The sequence below is a fragment of the Zootoca vivipara genome, chromosome 4 (genome assembly GCF_963506605.1).
Source record: "Zootoca vivipara chromosome 4, rZooViv1.1, whole genome shotgun sequence".
NCBI lineage: Eukaryota > Metazoa > Chordata > Lepidosauria > Squamata > Lacertidae > Zootoca > Zootoca vivipara.
In genome coordinates this window covers 48754109-48772629 of record NC_083279.1, presented here as the reverse complement: position 1 = coordinate 48772629, position 18521 = coordinate 48754109, and the positions used below count along the sequence as shown (strand labels likewise).

At 42.8% G+C, this 18521-nt stretch overlaps 1 protein-coding gene across 1 annotated transcript in view; it reads right to left on the bottom strand.

Annotated features, from left to right (window-relative positions):
• DSCAM (DS cell adhesion molecule) overlaps positions 1 to 18521 on the bottom strand; it is a 333629-nt gene that overhangs the window by 124971 nt on the left and 190137 nt on the right. Inside the window, exons 5-11 of the mRNA XM_035116259.2 lie at positions 17814 to 18092; positions 15901 to 16176; positions 11383 to 11679; positions 10279 to 10554; positions 9227 to 9505; positions 6304 to 6423; positions 3568 to 3741 (exon numbers count right to left, since the gene is read on the bottom strand). Coding sequence (XP_034972150.1) covers positions 3568 to 3741; positions 6304 to 6423; positions 9227 to 9505; positions 10279 to 10554; positions 11383 to 11679; positions 15901 to 16176; positions 17814 to 18092 — 1701 coding nt within the window. The remainder of the gene's footprint in view (positions 1 to 3567; positions 3742 to 6303; positions 6424 to 9226; positions 9506 to 10278; positions 10555 to 11382; positions 11680 to 15900; positions 16177 to 17813; positions 18093 to 18521) is intronic.

The window sequence follows — 18521 nt, the reverse complement described above, 5'->3', positions numbered from 1 at the left end:
GTGAGTCACACTGCGAGGGAGCTCGAGGCTTGCAGTAGTACAGATATCCCTCAGGACTGGAGCAGAAAAGCCAATATTGGAGGCAGCAGGGAGGGGTGTGTGTGTGTGTGTGTGTGTGTGTGTGTGTGTGTGTGTGTGTAAGAAGCAAGGAAAATGGTGGAGGAAAATACAACAAAGGAACAATAAAGCAACAAATGAAAGCATGAATACAAATAAAAGATCTGCAGAACACCACAGAGGTTCTTATTGCTATTGCCTATGAAACACCAATCATATAATTCTGCCTATTGATCTCCCAACTGCCTTTAATGTATGCTTGGCTCAAGGCAGTCTCGCCTAACAAACAGTGCATGTGGTAACTGCTTTTCAAATGCAAGACTGAACATGTGAGTGTTGCAGAGAGAGGAGGGGGAGGGGGAGAGGGAGTGCATGGCATTGCATGTCTATGTTTGTTATCTTAGAGCCAGAGGAGCTTTCATTAGATTCAAACAGTAACTGACTCTCCAGAGAGGTCCCTGCTCTTATTTGATAAGGGATGCTCTTTTATCACACATGAAACTGCATGGCATGATCAGACAAAGACTGTGTATAGCTGTCAACCAAGGAGAAGCCAGGGTGGGTTTTTTATTTTTTTGTACCTGATTACTAAAAGGCACTGCGTTACTACTAATCTACAACTGGCCTGTTAACAGTTGCCTTGGAAAACTGCTGTTCTGCCCGATTTCTTAAAAGCAAACAAAGCCCAACACTGCAAATGTGAGCAATTCCTCATATCTTGTCTTGTGTGTTATAACTGGACCATTCCAGATTAATTAGGACAAAAAGTCCCCTCATCACTGAGACAGTATATCAAGAAATCATAGAATTGTAGAGTTGGAAGGGACCCTGAGGATCATTTCGTCCAACCCCCTGCAATGCAGGAATATGCAGCTGTCCCATACAGGGATCGAACCTGTGACCTTGGGATTATCAGCACCACACTCTAACCAACTAAGCTAGAGAAGAAACACACATTTTCAACCAGGGATTGATGCCACTAGTGTGCCCTGAAAAGACCTGTGCTAAATCTTTCCAAAGCCTTCAATGTCCAGCAGTAGCTACTTAGTATTCTGAATCTTTCATCGAACTTCAGGGAGCCCTCAGCATAATGCTGGCAATTGACCTCCACCTCACTCCAAAACACAACCCCCATACAGACATGCCTTTTTTTAAAAAAACTTGCCACCACCCTCCTCACCTGGTCCCCAGGCAACGTTTTGGTTTCCATCCACAGTAGCAACCTGCTACTTAAATTTGTCCCCAGTGTAAAGTGCTGGCCAACAGGTTTCCTAGATCTATGGGCCAGGACATTGCATTCTGGGTAAATGAAATTATATACGATTCTGTGAGGTTGCTGCACCACAGGCCTTGAAACCACAATCCTAGCACCGCTATTTATTTAGTGAACACAATCCTATTAAGCAAAGCGAAAGCGCTGCCATAGGAATGGTTCATAACCTTCATGTGCTCAGTGAATCAGATAAAAGTGCCACCCTCAGCAAAAATCTCCCATAGCCTATATCCCTCTATTCACTAGTCTAGTGGGCCATAAAACTCTCCTTACTTGTGGTAATGTGTTTCAAAGGACTTCAGTGACACAGTGGTAGGTCATCACCTGACTGACAGACTGAAGTGATGCATTACTGATGCTAGGGCCCAGCTCTGATGACACTAGGAGTCCATGGAAATATTCCTTACGCAGCACTTCCACAAGGTAACACGCAGGAACCCACTATTGACCCATCCAATAAAAGACAAGAGTGGAGTGCCTGGTTTGAGACCTCCAAGAGTCAATCAGGCATATTCACACTATTTTATTCCCTCTCCCAAGAAAGGAGACCCATTGTTTATATAACAGCTTCTGCAACCAACTGATGACATATTTGAAGGACAAAACAAAGAATATTCCTAACTGTCCCTGTATTCTAGAAACTCAGTGTTAATCCAAAAGTCCAGAGTTCAAATTATTATCAAAAACAGAGATAGAAATAAGAAAGTAGAATGTAGCCTAAACGCACGAGCACGACTCACCACCATTTCAACAGGGTAAAAAAAAAGCCCACTGCATTGTGGCATGGTGCTGTCCTAGATTCTGGAAGACAACAGTGTACATGAAGACACAAAGCTCTTCCCTATACAGTATACAGTATAAGGGAAACCTCATTGCACACATATTTGTTGAGCTTGTCAAAATGGCTCATAATGTGGCAGACAGCCATTCTGCCTCCTCTTTTATTTTTTTGAGAAATTTGGCTATTTTCTATGAATGGCCTAGTACAGGAGTCCTCAAATGGTGGCCCCGTGGACTGACTGCCAGTGGTCCATGAGCTTCATTCAGACGCTCCATGGCAAGTCAGCATTAAATATGAATACGAATCTTCATTGTATTGCTATTAGGTGTTTCTAACATTAGGTGGTATTCAAAGCTAGTCCGACTCAGAGCAGACCCATTGAAGTTAATGGAAAATAGCTAACTGCACATTCCTAACCATGCTACTCAGAAGTCAGTCCTGTTGAGTTCAATATTAGAAATAAAAGAAGCAATTAAGAATAAAATTAGAAATCAAACAGCATCTAGTACAGCACACTACAATTGCTACAACAGAAAAATCATTAAGTGGTCCGCCAAGAGCATCAGAAATTTTCAAGTGGTCCATAGGGGGGGAAAGTTTGGGAACATCTGGCCCAGTGACTGCAGAACAAAGGATGCATGCTATTGCTGAGAAGTCATCAGTTCTCATAGTGATTGAAACAGGGGCCCTTGAGCCGAGATGCTGTCATTATGAAAACTAAAAATAATGAAAAGCATCCCCTGGTGAAAGCATTCTCAAGCACTATGCAGTGATTTGAATCAACTCTGTCTTGGTTTAATATATCACTGTAATTAATACAAAAGGTGTTCCGTACACTAAAACAACCTTCCCCAACCTGGTGCCCTCCAGATATTTTTTGTCTACAACTCCCATCAGCCTCAGCTCTGCTGGTTGGAGCTGATGGGGAGTTATATCTCTCTCCAAGCCAGTGTGGTGTGGTGGTTAGAGTGTCAGACTAGGACCTGGGAGACCAGGGTTCAAATCCCCCACCCAGCCATGAAGTTTCCTGGGTGGCCTTGGGTCAGCCACTGCCTCTCAGCCTAACCCACCTCACAGGGTTGTTGTGGGGAGCAAAGGAGGAGGGGGAGAACCTTGGGCTGTATACCACCTCAAACTCCTTGGAGGAAAAGGTGGAATATAAATGCAATAAATACATTACAATAAAACATATGGGAAGCATCAGGTAAGAGCCCCAAGTAAGACCACTCCAAGGGGCTCCAAATATGGTCCCAGAAGTTGACTGAAATGTTTGATATGCAGTGTCAACTCTTCCCCTCCCTTGTACACTTAATCTTCCTTTAATTGTACCCAGCATTTTCTTGTATCATGTCTAGGTGTGAATGCAAATATACGGTATATATATTTAAATACAGGAGATTACAGATATGCCTTTGCAACTTAATAGGTATTACTTGGATCAGGAATAAATTCTTACTTTTAACAGTGAGGTACATGGACTTGCTGACGTCAGCCCCCACATCATTGCTGACCTTGCAGAGGTAGTATCCACTATCTTCTTCCAGCACATGCTTGATCAACAGGGAGCCATTTGTGAGAAGCTGGATGCGCCCATTCAATGCAATTGGCTGGAACTGGGGGACTCCAGCACCTATTGCAAAAAAAAAAAAGGTGAATCGGAAGGTGGAAATAAGACACAAGAGGGTAGAAGAGTGTTACCAAACAAAAGTGACCTAGGATTTTCAGACCCCACCACTAAATTGGGGTGGGGGGTGGGGGGTGGGATGGGGACTGCTTTATGCCAAAATGTTATAAATCAAATCATACAGAAAAGGCGTTCTTATGGTGCTTGTAATAATCACTGTGAGCCAGATTGAAAATAAAGCACTTAGGTTGACAACCATATTTATTGTGGTTATTACAGTGAGCTGCCCAGAGTGGCTGGGGAAACCCAGCCAGATGGGTGGGGTATAAATAATAAAACTAATTTTTATTATGATTATTTAGTTCCCTTATAGCTAAATTATGCTCAATTTATGCTTGAATATCCAGAAATGTATGCAATCCTCATGACACCAAAAGTAAAAAAAAAACAGGGAAAAAAGAATTAACATTGGGAATAGAACACAGAGCAAACAAGAAATGAAGCACTTTGAAATGCCTCTGTGGAAGGAAACTAGGATATTTATGCTGCCCATGTGGTTCCTTCCATCTTGATATTTCCAATGTGGTGTGGAAGAAACCACTGGAAGTAGTCACCCTGCCCTCGTGTACCAGTACATGCCAGCAGACAGATGTTCTTCAGGACTAATCTGCAGGCTATTCAGGGCCTACAGAATGCTTCCAGAACTGTAACAATGTAGGACCTGGGCTCAAGTCCTTCAGAAAGTTTTGCAAAGTCCCCATGTAAATCTTTCTTGAGATGATGGAAGACGATGGGGCAACTGCATTGGCCACATAATTTTCAGGGCACCTGTAGCAAATAGCACTTGGAACAACAATGGCAAGTGTTGGCTACCTGATTGTATTAAAACAGTGGTATTCAAGTGATAGTCAGATATGGTTACAACACCAATGATATTGAACAGTAAGCTTTTAAAGGCTAACAAGCTAGCTGACCCACTGAGAAAGATCATTTAACCTACAGTGGTATCTCGGGTTAAGAACTTAATTCGTTCTGGAGGCCCATTCTTAACCTGAAACTGTTCTTAACCTGAGTTACCACTTTAGCTAATGGGGCCTCCCACTGCCACCACGCCACTGCTGTGTGATTTCTGTTCTCATCCTGAAGCAAAGTTCTTAACCCGAGGTACTATTTCTGGGTTAGCGGAGTCTGTAACCTGAAGCGTCCGTAACCCGAGGTACCACTGTACTTCATAGTTCTCATTCTTCTCATGAACAGCTTCCAAAACCATAAGATCTCTGAGTGCCTTTTAAAAAAGACATCAAAGGCTAAAAGGCACTGAGGTCTAAAGTTTAGTAGTTCAAAAGAACATGTAGGTTCTGGAAGTTTGGAGTTGGTGTTTTTGTTTTTAAATCAGCTTTGATACCCAAATATGCTATAAAGAAAATTAGGTGGGACACCATCCACCATGTAATGCCTTTTAAGTTAAAAAAATAAATACAATCTGCCAATTGCATATGTTTAGCTAGAGTCAAGTGGGGCCAGAAATAATACTCTTGTTATATGAACAGAAAACATTAATGCATTAGGTAACTCATGAACTAAATTACTAGGTATGCTAATGCCGCCTGACCTTTCAATGGGTTGAAAGGATATGATTGGCTGTACTACCCATGGATTTCTTCCATTTAAAAAATAAAAAAATAAAAATCAGTTCAGTTGGTACCAAGGATGGATACTGGAAATCAGAACAACAATACCGGACTTTTGTTTAGTCTTCACATCAATGATCTATGAACACTGTATCTGGTCAACCAATAATGGGAAATGGAGAGAGGGAAATCAGAAATGGATAACATAATATACACATTACTGGGGACTACCAAGTTTTGCTAAACCATTTCTCAAGGTGAACTCCAAAGTGGTGCCCTATTAAAAATTAGTAAGGGATAATAATAAGCATGCAAAAAACTATTAAAAAGTGTAAGGAGGCCAAGAGGTGTTTGGACTTGCAATGTCCCCTCCTTCAAACAGCAACCACACCTGCCCATTACATGACAAATTATTTCTGAAATGGAGGGTAGTTTCAAAAGCTGTTTGTGATACAGTAATGAGGACTGGCTGTTCCCTTTCAGACTGTATGCAAGTGAGGGAATTGCTGACTTTTGGCCACCAGCACAGCATTACCAACATCTTTCTGAAGAGGTGTATTTCTTTAAATGTGGTAATTATACCAGGCACACAGAGGTCTTAATCCCTTCTCTAAATTACGCATGTTAACTTAAATAAAACACTTCTGATTTTTTCAATGATTGTGCTCACAGTTTCCTTTCCTGTTGTATTCTTTACATTCAATGCCAAAAACCTCTACTGGGCTAGCACAGAACTCTGGTGGGCACCCAAACAGCTCTTTGATTCAGTAAGATATGTTCACATAGAGATCTCCGGAAAGAAATCCTGATTGCACTGAATCTTCACTTGATTTCAGGAGAACAAAGGACTAGAGCAGCTGAAATCAGTTCAGGAAAAGGTTCTCAAATTACAGCAACAATTCTTCCTTAATATTATATTATCAGCGTGGGGAAATACCTTTGGAGTACTTCCAGACAATTGTGGGGACAGGGTAGCCTTCTGCAGAGCAGTTGAGGATCACAGCTTTTCCATAAATCCCATCTTGATCGCTTGGCTGAACCACAAATCTGGGAGGAACTGGAGGGAAACAAAAAGAAAAGAAAGAAGTGATTTGTAAAGCCAGAAAGAAGGTTCTACTAATTATAAAGTCTTTTTCAAGAATTTAGGTGCATGCAAGAGATGCAGATGATGTTAAACCTTTAAAGCTCACTGAGTAACTTTTAGGAATGGCAAAATGGGTACTTGTTACAGCTTATGTAGGCTACCCATCCTAATTCAGATGGAATGTAGCTGGGTAGCACCTGCATATCAGTGACACCACATTCCACTTCCCCAGCAGTTTCGTATACATATTATACAACATGGAAGCCAAGACAAAACACTGTGAGACCCCATAGTGTTTTTAACATGGGACTGAATGAGAAGCTTCCAATGCTATTCCCTGATAATGCCCCTGATTGCCCACCCATAAACCACAGAATCACTCCAAAAGACTGATGTGTCAACAATAGCGAAAGCAACCAGAGAAGGATTTTGCCCTATCTCTGTTGATGAGTTCATATAGATTTACAGAATTGTTTCCTTCAGCATACCCTAGATTATGCAACTTGATCATTCTGAAATTTATTCATTTTTGCCTCTCCCCATACCCTTCCTCATAATGTCTGCTAGGCGTTAAAGTGCAGGCTGATTCATATAAACGTCCGTGTCCAGCAATCTGTGGGTCGAGCCAAGTTGACTGCATGGCAAACCAGTTGTTTGATTACTCCATCACCAGCTCAGCTCAATTGTCAGCATACTAACAGTTTTGCAAATTAAATGCACTTCATCATGTGCTGACAGGTGAGCTGAGCAAGCAATAAAGTGACCACATGACTGCTTAACTCTGTAGCGAGCAGCATAATGGGTTGATTCAACCCTCTCCTTGCCTATGTGAAGAAGGCTATTTGGCCCAGCCTTAAAACTACAGTTTAAGGTATACTTGCTGCAATACTAAAACTAGAACACTCTCCATTCTAGTATACAGGTGTTAGTTGAAATGTTACTTGCTGTCCCTGGGCATGGTGGAAGATCAAAGCTATCTTGGAATGCAGGTAGTTCAGGGAAGGAGTCGTCTGTGTCCAAGGAGGAAAGCAAAGCTATCTCCTCCAGAGCTATAATTAAGGTATCAGTATCTGCTGGGGCTCTTTCATCAAGGAAGCTTCTAAGCGGGGTCACCACTTTGGAAACTGTTTTCTAGGGAGTTGCTTTCTCCATCCTTGCAGTCTTTGGTATTCTCCTTTGACTGAGAGGGATCAAGACCCTGGGCTGTGAGACTACCAGAGGCAGTTCTGATCTGTGGCCTGTTGGACTGGTGTCACCTAAGTGCCACAGAGAAGAAGCCAACCACAACTTCATCAGGCACAATGCCCGAATGGCAGAGAGAAGAAGTTGACTGGGTCTGGTTGCCAGATTCTCCAGTTCAAGACAGCTGGCACTTTGCACTGTGTTTTAACGAAAATTAACCTGAGGCCTAAGGGGATTATTTTATTTGTTTATTTTTGTTTATTTTTTATTAACCTTGAATACCACCCTTCACCCAAAAATCTCTGGCCAGTTCACAACATAAAAATACAAAAGAGAAACACACACACACACACACACACACACACATGTGTGTGTGTGTGTGTGTGTGTGTGTGTAAAGGGTCCATGTTTGGGACTTTCGACACAGCGTCCAGTACCAATATGTGAGTGCCAACATAACCTTAGATTCCACACGTGCCAAACCTTTGGCAGGTAAAACTGGAATTACCCCCCCAAAAATAGCGCCCTCCACTGGACGTCAAAGGAACATGCACCTCACCTGCTGCCATTGGCTGCATACTATCAGTGACATCACAACAGAACATTCCAACCAAATGAATATGGGCCTTTAACAGAAAACAGCAGCAATGTGGGGGAACCAGCCAGGCCGCAGGGGTTTGCGAGGGGGGCAGGGTGGGGCCAATCGCAGGGATGACCCAGGGGTGGAGGGAGGAGGGGGTGGGATAGGTCATGGGTCGGAACAGGGTGGGGGCAGTCACAGGGATGAGCCACAGCAACATGTGGCCGGGACAGCTAGTACATAATAAGAACAAAGCAAACCAATACCCTCCCCCCAATAATATTGCCATTAAATAGCTTTACTCAGGAACCAATGGTCTTGGTTAATGAACTTCTTTTGGCTTATAGGCTGCCAGTTGATGAACACCAAAGAACTATCACATCAAACCATAATCATGCAGACACAAGCTCAGAATTTGAACAATTGTGATGGTATTCTTAAAACACCAAGCAAAATGAAAATGTTCCCCCAACAGCAGAACATAATTCAGATCATCTTCCAAATTAAAAGTGGGAAATTGGCACATTGGAAAATGATCTAACCTCAATAATGTATTGAACCCAAAAAAGCAGCACTTCAAATAATTCCATATATTAAATTATGTGGTTTCCAGCTGTACCTGAAAACATGTCTAGATTGTTGATTAAGTTCCCATGCAACATTTTCACACAAAATAAAAAAGCCTTCCAAGGTTTCTTAAAATCAAAACAAAATCCTAATTGTGGTGTTTGTTCTTCTAACAAGAGAAAATAGATTCTAATATATTCAAAGTTGCTGGGAGCCACAAGCAGGATGAGTACTATTGCACTAAGATTCTGCTTGCAGGCTTCCCGCAGGTACTGTACCTGGTTGGCCACTGTGAAAACAGGATGCCGAACTAAATGGGCCTTTGACCTGACCCAGCGGGCCTCTTCCTATCTTTTTAAGCTTGTATCTCCCATCAGACAGCTGTTATTGGAAAATACTGTTGACTTCTATCTAATTGTCACCACTCAGATTAATTACATCTCCTTACCTCTCACAATTAATTGGCTTTGGTGCTCCACAGCTGCTGCATCATTTCGAGCTATACAGGTATAATTCCCATTGTGCATGAGGGAAAGATTAGAAATCCTTAAGGAGCTGGTGAAGTCAATGTTGTCAATGGTCACCCCAAGACTGGCTGGGATTGGTCTGCCATCCTTCTGCCAGGTGATTGTGATTGGCAAATCCCCTGAGACCACAACGCATGGAATGAAGACTCGCTGTCCAATGGAGAACCTTGGAAACTCAAAGGGCTGGATGAAAGGTGGTACTGGAACAAAAGGAAGAACAAAATGATATTCATTAAAGAACTGCAAGTGTGTTGACATTTTTGAAAATGTTGTGAAGTAAATGATCACAAACAGCTGGCATGTAATGTAATACATAACAGTAAGAAGGTTTTAGTATACCATTTTTTAAATAAAATAATTAATTTCCAAATGCCTAATATTAAGGTGATTAGCCATAAAATGCTGATGTTTTCCAAATCAGTGATTTCATAGCTTTTGTTTCTCCCTGAAGTTCTCCAGAAAAAGCTGGTTTTTAAATAGATTTGGGTTTAAGGCAATGGTGGAATTGTTGAAACTGCTGCAACCCTATACACACCCATCTGTGAGCAAGTCCTATTGAACTCAATTAGACATGCATAGGAATGCAAGGAATGACTCTTTGAACTGCGCTGCTTCTGTATTGGAATGTGAAGCTTTCGCAGTCATGACTGAGCTCAGAATCCGAAGGGCTAGCTAACAAGGCCTGAGGAACCTTCATGCAAGAAGGCTTGGCCTCATCCTCAGTCATCTGCTTCCATGATATGATATGTAACACAACCGGTTCTCAGATACAGCAAAGCTTCTGCAATGGGTGCTTTTAAAGGTGGTTATGAATGGAAATTGTTGGTGGGAAACTAGAATAATATCCGAGGAGACACCGGCCCATTGGTGTTTTTGTAGACAAGAGTGGGATGCTTCACACTCATTGAAATGTGTTAAGCCAGACCAAACGCAATTCCTGTCTCCCGATTCTGCAAGTATGACTTTCCTTTACCTTTTACAGTCACATGCACACTCTGGCTGGTGGACAGCTGGGGCTGAACAAGAACATTGCATGTGTATTCGCCTTCGTCCACTTCCTTCTGCACATCGGAGAGCTTCAATGTTCCGTTGTTTTCAAATGCTACTTGGCGATGGTTAAAAGGGAGCAGGTTAGAATTCTTGTACCACTTGATTGAGTAGTATGGATAACCAATGACACGGCAGTGAATGAAGGTATCCCGCCCGGCTATTGCTGTAATGTTTTTCATTGGCCGGATGCTTGCTGGCCCTGTAAAGGTAAAAGGAAACTCTTGAAAATAATTTAAGGCTGTATTTAAGCAGAGGAAATATTAATTTCTTCTAAATATACAATTCTTTTAGATACTGGAAATCACAGCCTGTGACAGTTTTTACTTCAAAGAGCCACTTAAGGGGTCTTCCTAATCGTTTGGTGCTTTTTAGTTTTTCTAGCCCTACAGCAGGCATACTAATTAACTCTTCTGCTCCGTGCCTGCATCCCTGGAATACACACATGATAAAAATCTGAGCTGAATTACAAATTAAAGGCTGGTGAAGATTTAATTAATGTCAGATATAGGAGGGGAAGAAGAAACACAGCTGAGCCAGTACTCTAGTATTTTTGAGATCATCAAACAACTTAATGCTCGTTTTGATTTATGCAGAGTAATAGGCATTATGCCACATAGAAATAAACCAAAATGTCTTACATACATAGATAGCGACAAAGGAAGAAAAAGACATGCAAGCAAAAAAATGAAAAAAAATGAAAACACATTGAAAATATTAGCTGAATTGATTAGTACAGGGAGACAGTTTTATATTATATTGACAGTGCAATCCTACGCATTTGTATTCAGAAATAAGCCTCCTCTGTGGTACTTATTTTGAGGAAGGAGAGTGTTTAGGATTACAGTCAGAGTGATATATTAGTAATATATTAGTTTCTACATGAGATTGCAGAGAAAAATGGAAACAGCATTAAAGAAGTCATTTTTAAGCATTCCATGGCAAAGCTCATTGCATGCAGTCATCTTCTCCTTTACTACAATGAGTTGAATTTGTTTGTTGTTTTTGGAGGAGCTGATTTGACAAGCACCTCTTACGTTTATTCGAGCCTGGTACAGGACGACTCCAGCAGAGTTGTTGGCAGTACAACGATAGACCCCGCCATCTCGGACCTGAGTGCTGGAGATATTCAGGTAGCTGACCACATTTCCCTCAGAGGTGATGATCTGGCTGATCCGGTGGTTGCCATCTTTAATTATGGGATCTTCATCTAATGTCCATGTGATTGTAGGAAGAGGTGTTCCCTTCACATTGCACATTAAGGAAACACCCTCTCCTGGACTTACCACCTTCTCACTGAAGGCAGAAATTATTTTGGGAGTTCCATCTACAGGGTGGGAAAAAAGAATTTAAGTCAACTGGGATGCCTATAAAGGCACATATTGAGCTTTTTAGGGTTTTTTAATCACTACTAAAATGGGGGGGGGTACCACATTTTCCCCTGACACCACAATTTCTCACTTTCACACATTCCAAATACCTGACAATGCTATCAATCAACCTCAAGTTCAGATGACGTGTAATGCCAAACCAAAGTTTATTGCAGCATAGCAACAGGAGCAAAATGACCAAGTGCTGAGGGTTGTTAGAAGACCCCTGTTCCCATACCTGAGCTACAATTCCTAGATAGTTTAGAAATCAATCCTTCTTCATGAGGAACTCCAGAATTATAGCTCTGTGAGGAGAATGTGGTTCTTAAATAGCACTCTCAACAAACTACAGTTTCTGGGATCATAGTGCTTTAAATATATGTGTGGATATGACCATGGTCAAAGGTACCAAAAGTGCTAGGCAGGTCAAACTGCCAGAATGTTCCACACTGACCCAACCAGACTAGTTGTCAATCTTAATCAATAATCATCATAGCCTTCACGGAACGTGACATCAAAGGAAGCACAAGTGCTCTTTGAATACATAAAAACTCTCTGCTCATTCTGTGAATGCACAGGCCTACAGCTAACGGATGGGCTGTGTTAATTGCTCTGAGCCCTTGTTTCATTTTGTCAAAGCTGAAGAGCAGAGACCCACAGCTCCTGCCAGGTAAAAAGGAACATGTTAGCTGTAAGTGTCACATATCAACAGCAGGACAATGATGGGTGGGGTGGAGTAGCAGTGCTGCCTCTTAGTGCAGAGCTACGGTAGGTCATCGAGCCTGAGCTTCCACAGCCACCCCCCCACCATGAACTACTATGGACAGGAATGGCAGCAACAGCAGCAGGTATGTTCTATGCTCATGGTCATATTTTATTCTCTTATGCTATTTTAAATGTGCATTTTATATTTGACTTCCTTTCTTGTTAACTCTGTTGCATTAAATGTGCATTCTGCAGTTGCACGGGTGTAGCAAAGGAGGGGCGGGCTGCCCCTATCTCCAGTCTGGCGGGGCCAGCGCACAGGGGCAGCACCGATGGCCCCTGGCCCGCCCCTCACCTCCTCTGGCCGAGTGTGCCACCTGCTGCCCTCGCCACCCTCAACGCCGCCGGCCCCTGGCCCACCCCTCACCTCCTCCAAACCAGCGTGCCGGCTGCCGCGGATGGACCGCGCATGTGTGGACATGCGCAGTCTGTCCTGGCTTGTGCGTCGTGATGTCATGACACATGCGTCAGGCTGCGTCGTGATGTCACAATGCACGCGCCAGGGCGGACTGCGTATGTGCCGCTCCTTTTTCGTAATGTTTTATCTGGATAATCTTTTAGTTTCCTGCTAACTATGTTGCTTTGATTGTATACTTTATATCTGACTTTCTTAAGTAATGTTTTATTCTGGATTGTTTCATGTGATGTTTTAATGTGTTGTAAATCACTTTTTCTTAAAGATATAAAGATTTTTTTCTTAAAGATATAAAGCAGGATAGAAATGAAAATCATCACCATCTTCATCTGCTCTGCACCATGATCCACAAGCGACTTCCACTTGTATATTTTCTGCAGACTAAAACAGGAAAATATTCCAACAGGGGCATCTAGTCAGATGCTGATCCATCCACCTGCTTTCTTCCCCCCTCTTGCTTGATTCTAATCCTATTCGAAGAAGTGAGGCAGTAGAGCAAAATGTGTTTATGCCCGACTCCTTGGTGTGTGGGTGCGCACACAACACACACACACACACACACACACACAGAGAGAGAGAGACCCACCACCTCCCACCCTCTCTCTCTGCATTAGCGCCGTCATATCTCAGAAGACAAAAAAACCCAACAGGCTCTTTATCCTGAATGGGAACTGACACACGACAAATAAATCAGGGAACATGCTCAGTCTGTACCTCTGCACCCCTCCCCAGTGCAAGGTTAAAAAAAAAACAGTGACAGGCTTTTTTCAGATGAAAGTAGACATTATTTTCCCAGTGAGACCTGAGTGTCTTTGAAATCATTCCTGCTGTCGTTCTCTGATAACCAGCACTCTCTCGACATCATTATAGATGATCAATATGCTCCTTGGGCTCTCATAGTCACAGGAGATGGTTGCTGAGGTAACTAGGCCTAGGCAGGTAATCTCTTCCTTTCTTTTTCTCTGACTACTCTGAAAATAGTGGCCATGCTAGGGGCTGCACTGTAGCCTCATACTCTCTAGACAAATTGATTACTTTCTTCACTTGATTATTATGTGGAACAAGGTGTCAGTTACATATTATGATTGCCACTGTTTCAAGAGACATTTGATCTACCAAAGAAAAAAAGTTGGGGGTGAAATGTAAATAACAAAACATGGGAATTTCTAGGACTCATAAGGTTTGTTTGTAACCACAAGGATATTGTCGTTTTGTTGGTGCTTCTGTTTAACACTAAAGACTGAAGGCTTTATTTTCTAAGACAGATACTGGTATTAGCCAATTCTCACATTTTATTCTTACATCCATTGTCCTGCTCTAGTGTATCTTATGCATTTAAAAATATGCATCTTTTTTAAAAAAAGAATAAAACAAAACTTTATTCATTTGCCACCTTTATGGGCAAAGCCCATGTGATAAACACATAATATCACTGTTATCAGGGTTGCTCTTATTATTAAGCAACCTAGGCAGGTACATGGACTTGGACTTTAAGGCAACAGTGTTTTTGAAAAGGGGTGTGATCAGAGAGACTCTTCCCTTCTCAGTCATGGACTTAGTAGGGAAAAGACAAAGGCAACCATGGCATTTGGAGAGAGATGGTAGGCACTGAAGTCATTATTGGACTACCCTATTGGCACTCTACAGTATTGTTATTTTGGTACCCATCAGAACCAAATGTACAGGCTAGATGATGTAAACAGAAGAATGTGCTTCTATCACAGTTCACCTGTGTTGTCTGGATACTGTAATACTCAGTCTCTCGCTTCCAGGCCCTGGTATCACAGATTTCCCATAAATAATTGGGGAAGTTAAAAATGTAAAATAAGAAGTGCGGTTGGACTTACCCCCAAGGGGATTGATTGGTGCAAGTCAATAATGCATCTGCACCTTATAGAGCAGGCATGTCCAACAGGTAGATTGTGATCTACTGGTAGATCATGGAATGTTCCTAGTAGATCCTGGGTGATTTCTGGCCCCTCACACAATCCCACACACTGTAGTAGCCATCCAATGTCACAGGTCTCAGTTCTCATCCTCCCCCTTCCATTCACAATGACACTCATTTGCTGAATGTGACTTTCCATTTGGCTACAAGCACCAAGTCAGTGAGGAAGGGGCTTCTCTGCCTACCCTGCTGCCCTAAGCCACTTAAATGCAAAACTGAGATGCAAGAAATAAACATGCTCCTTCTGCACCTCTGCCCAGAAAACTATTCCAGCTTTTCATCTACAGCCTTGAAAGCAAGCCTAAGTATTCAGAATTAGACAGAAAGCATGGCACAGTTTAAGAATTATTTTAACAATGGTTACTATGGCTGCATTCACTTGGCAGTTCGTTCCATTTCCCTGCCATTTCTTTGTGAAATTCTGCATTATATTCGAGCTTTCACATGACATAAAAGCCACTTTCAGAAAACTAATGAAATATGGTGCGTGTTTAGCATTCATTTCTGTTATTGGATTCCAGAAAAAAAATCCATCTGCAGACCCTTAACCTGGAAAATTGTGGGAGTAAAGTGACAGAATCTTGGGTGGTACACCAGCACACAGTTTCCCCCCTGCTGTTTTCATGGAGGAATAGCAGTATGCAGGCACAGAAAGGGTAGGGGAGTAGCAACGTTGCCCAATCGTGTTTGTTGCTGTGTCATGCCATGCCCAGTGGTATAAATGATATCAAGCACAACATGCCGGTACATTGGTCAAAAAGCCACCGTTCCATAACACAATGGGTACTGCAGTATGAAAGGAATATTACAAACACAACAGAAACTCTAGCATTACAATTAGGAAAAATAACGTACTATTCCCCACGTCTGAATGCACCCTAAACAACTTGACTTCTGAACACCAATTCGTCCAGGCTCTGCTCGCATAGATGCACCTATCAGCCCCACCTACTTCTGCAACTATTTACTTCCAAGACGTGATCAGTTGGGTTGTCACTACAATGCACATTTCTATATCGAGTTTTTGAAAATACACAGGGCACGACTGACCTTCTAGCACCACCTGAACGTAGTCTTGTGCGGACATCTTGTCTTTGCGTACAAAGCACTGGTATGCCCCACCATCGCTTTTGGCCATGCCATCCATAATAAGGGTTTCATGATTGATTCCAATGATCCTGACATTATTCCCAGTGTTGATGACTTCACCATTTCGGTACCAGAAGAGTTCGTGGTCCTCTGTTCCAGACACGCTGCAGGACAAGGACACTTGGCTACCAACACTGCTCTTCACTTTCCGTGGACTGATAGTGGCTTTTAGAGGCTCTACAGATTCAAGAGGAAAGGAAAGAGGCAATTAGGAAAAACAGGCGAGTTTGTATTAGAAAGATGATGGGGGAAACAGATTGGTAGGTGATCCGGTGAGCTGTAGCCAATGGTGTATTCTGTGAAGCTGGCTTTAGGGTTTTGTGAGCCCCATGGGCTCAAAAAAAGAAAAGAAAAAGGCTTTTGAAATGGGATCCCTTCCCATTTTGCTTCTCCTTGGCAGTGGGTAGTAAAGAATGTCCCCATAAATGTACACAATGCTTTCCTTTACCACCCCAGAACCTTAACTTCAAAGCATCTATTAGAAGAAGATGCTCGCAGGACAAAGGATATTATTTTGAGGCAGCACCTGAGATGGCACCTGAAATCCCCGATAATTTTGTTGAGGAGTAATCCCAATGAAAGCAGGAATTAAAGAATCCTGTGAATAGGTGCATTGGGCAGAGCAGTTCCGGGGGATACCAGGAGAGACACTATGGTGGCAGCCATTTTAAGTTTGGTTGTAGGAGTTGCACAGTGTTAGAGAAAATGTGTTTCTTCCACATTACAGTCTCCTGGTGCATATCTCCGAGCAGTTACGGTAATTAAATATTTTTGCTGTTTGGGTCTTTAATGCACAAGCCGGGGTATAACACTAGAGTAGTTGCCACAAACAGGATTACCTTGTAAAGCGTGAAGCAACTCTCACTCTCGGCTGTTATCAGTATACTACCCCTAGCAACAAGCAATGGAAAGCATGCACCGTCCATTACAGCATAAATCCTCTTTCAATGTTGCCAATAACAAAGAGTGCTAAATATGTGGAGAAAGCAAGACTGGGTCTTCTGCTTCAAACTCTGACATTACACTCCTTGCTCACCCCCCATGGGCACCCGCACACCAAGCCTAACTTGTGCAAAGGGGGAGCCTACTTGCATGCAGGGTTCCCAATTGTGTGAAATCCTGCATATGTTCTCAGCTAAGCTTCCCTTTTGCACTCATCATACTTAATAGACAGATGTCCCGGGGACTCAGGGGGAAACATTGGGGCCAAGGCCAGGAGGAGTTCTTCCACTCCCAATTCTTGTGTCTACGCATGGACACCAAATAGGGTGGATAGCAGGCCCCACTATCTGAACACAATGTGTTCTCAGGAATTCATTTGTTAGGTGAGCGCTTAACACAATGAGCAATTTCCATTGATTCCTATGGGGAGATTTCTAATGCATTCTTAATCATGAAATTTTGACCACAAAATGATGAAAAAACCCAGAAAAACCTAGTTCGCAAAAGGCAAACAAGGAAGGGTGAAATGCTCTCTTATTTGTCCACTCTCTCCCCCTTCTTCGCCCCCTCCCACTATTGTTTCTGGTATAATGGCTGCCGTGGACCAGCAAAATAACCCAAGGATAAAATGGCAATTCCCCACTGACCTCACTATAAAGAGAACCACGTGGATTGCATTTGTAAATTATGAATTAAGATTGCATTCCAATACACACTTATCTGGAACTAAGTTCCATTGAACTTAGCCTCCGCTCCCCAATATTTTAATTTTTCCCTATTAAGCAAAAACTAACATGCCACATGTGTTTGCCACGACAGCCCCCCTCCTGCACTCCCAGGTGATAAACTCCAGCGCTCTACGACACACTTACGTTTCACGTGCAAGCGACCTATCACCTCGGCTGTGCCGTAATTGTTCCACACCTCGCACACGTAGTTGCCTGTGTCCGAGGAGCGTGTGTTTTCTATCAGCAGGCCTGTCACTGTTGGCCGGAACCTGCTGTCAGGCTCCCAGGGTACATTGTCCTTCAGCCAGCGGTACTTTGGTGCTGGGTGCCCAGATGCTTTGCAAGGCAGCTCCACTCGCTGTCCCGCCATGGCTTTACGGTGGTCAAACCCATCCAAAATAGATGGAGCCGAGTTTGCTGGGTCTAAAAGAAAGAAAAGAAAGAAAGTGGTTTCTTAGGGCCACAATATTTTAGATGAGGAACCATCTAAATTCCTCTTCTTCTAGAGCAGGCATCCCCAAACTGCAGCCCTCCAGATGTTTTGGCCTACAATTCCCATGATCCTTAGCTAACAGAACCAGTGGTCAGGGAAGATGGGAATTGTAGTCCAAAACATCTGGAGGGCCGCAGTTTGGGGATGCCTGTTCTAGAGCGTAGGTTTTCAACCAATGGGTAGAGACCCACAGGTGGGTTGCAAGGCCGCACCAGGTGGGTCACAGCAAAGTTGATGCCGCCATGTTGGATTCCAGCTTAGGCTGACCAGACATGTATCTCCCAACTAGAACACATTGTACTGACGAGATGCTCATTTTATCAGTTTACATGAGTGCTGCAATGTCACAGGAGAAAGGC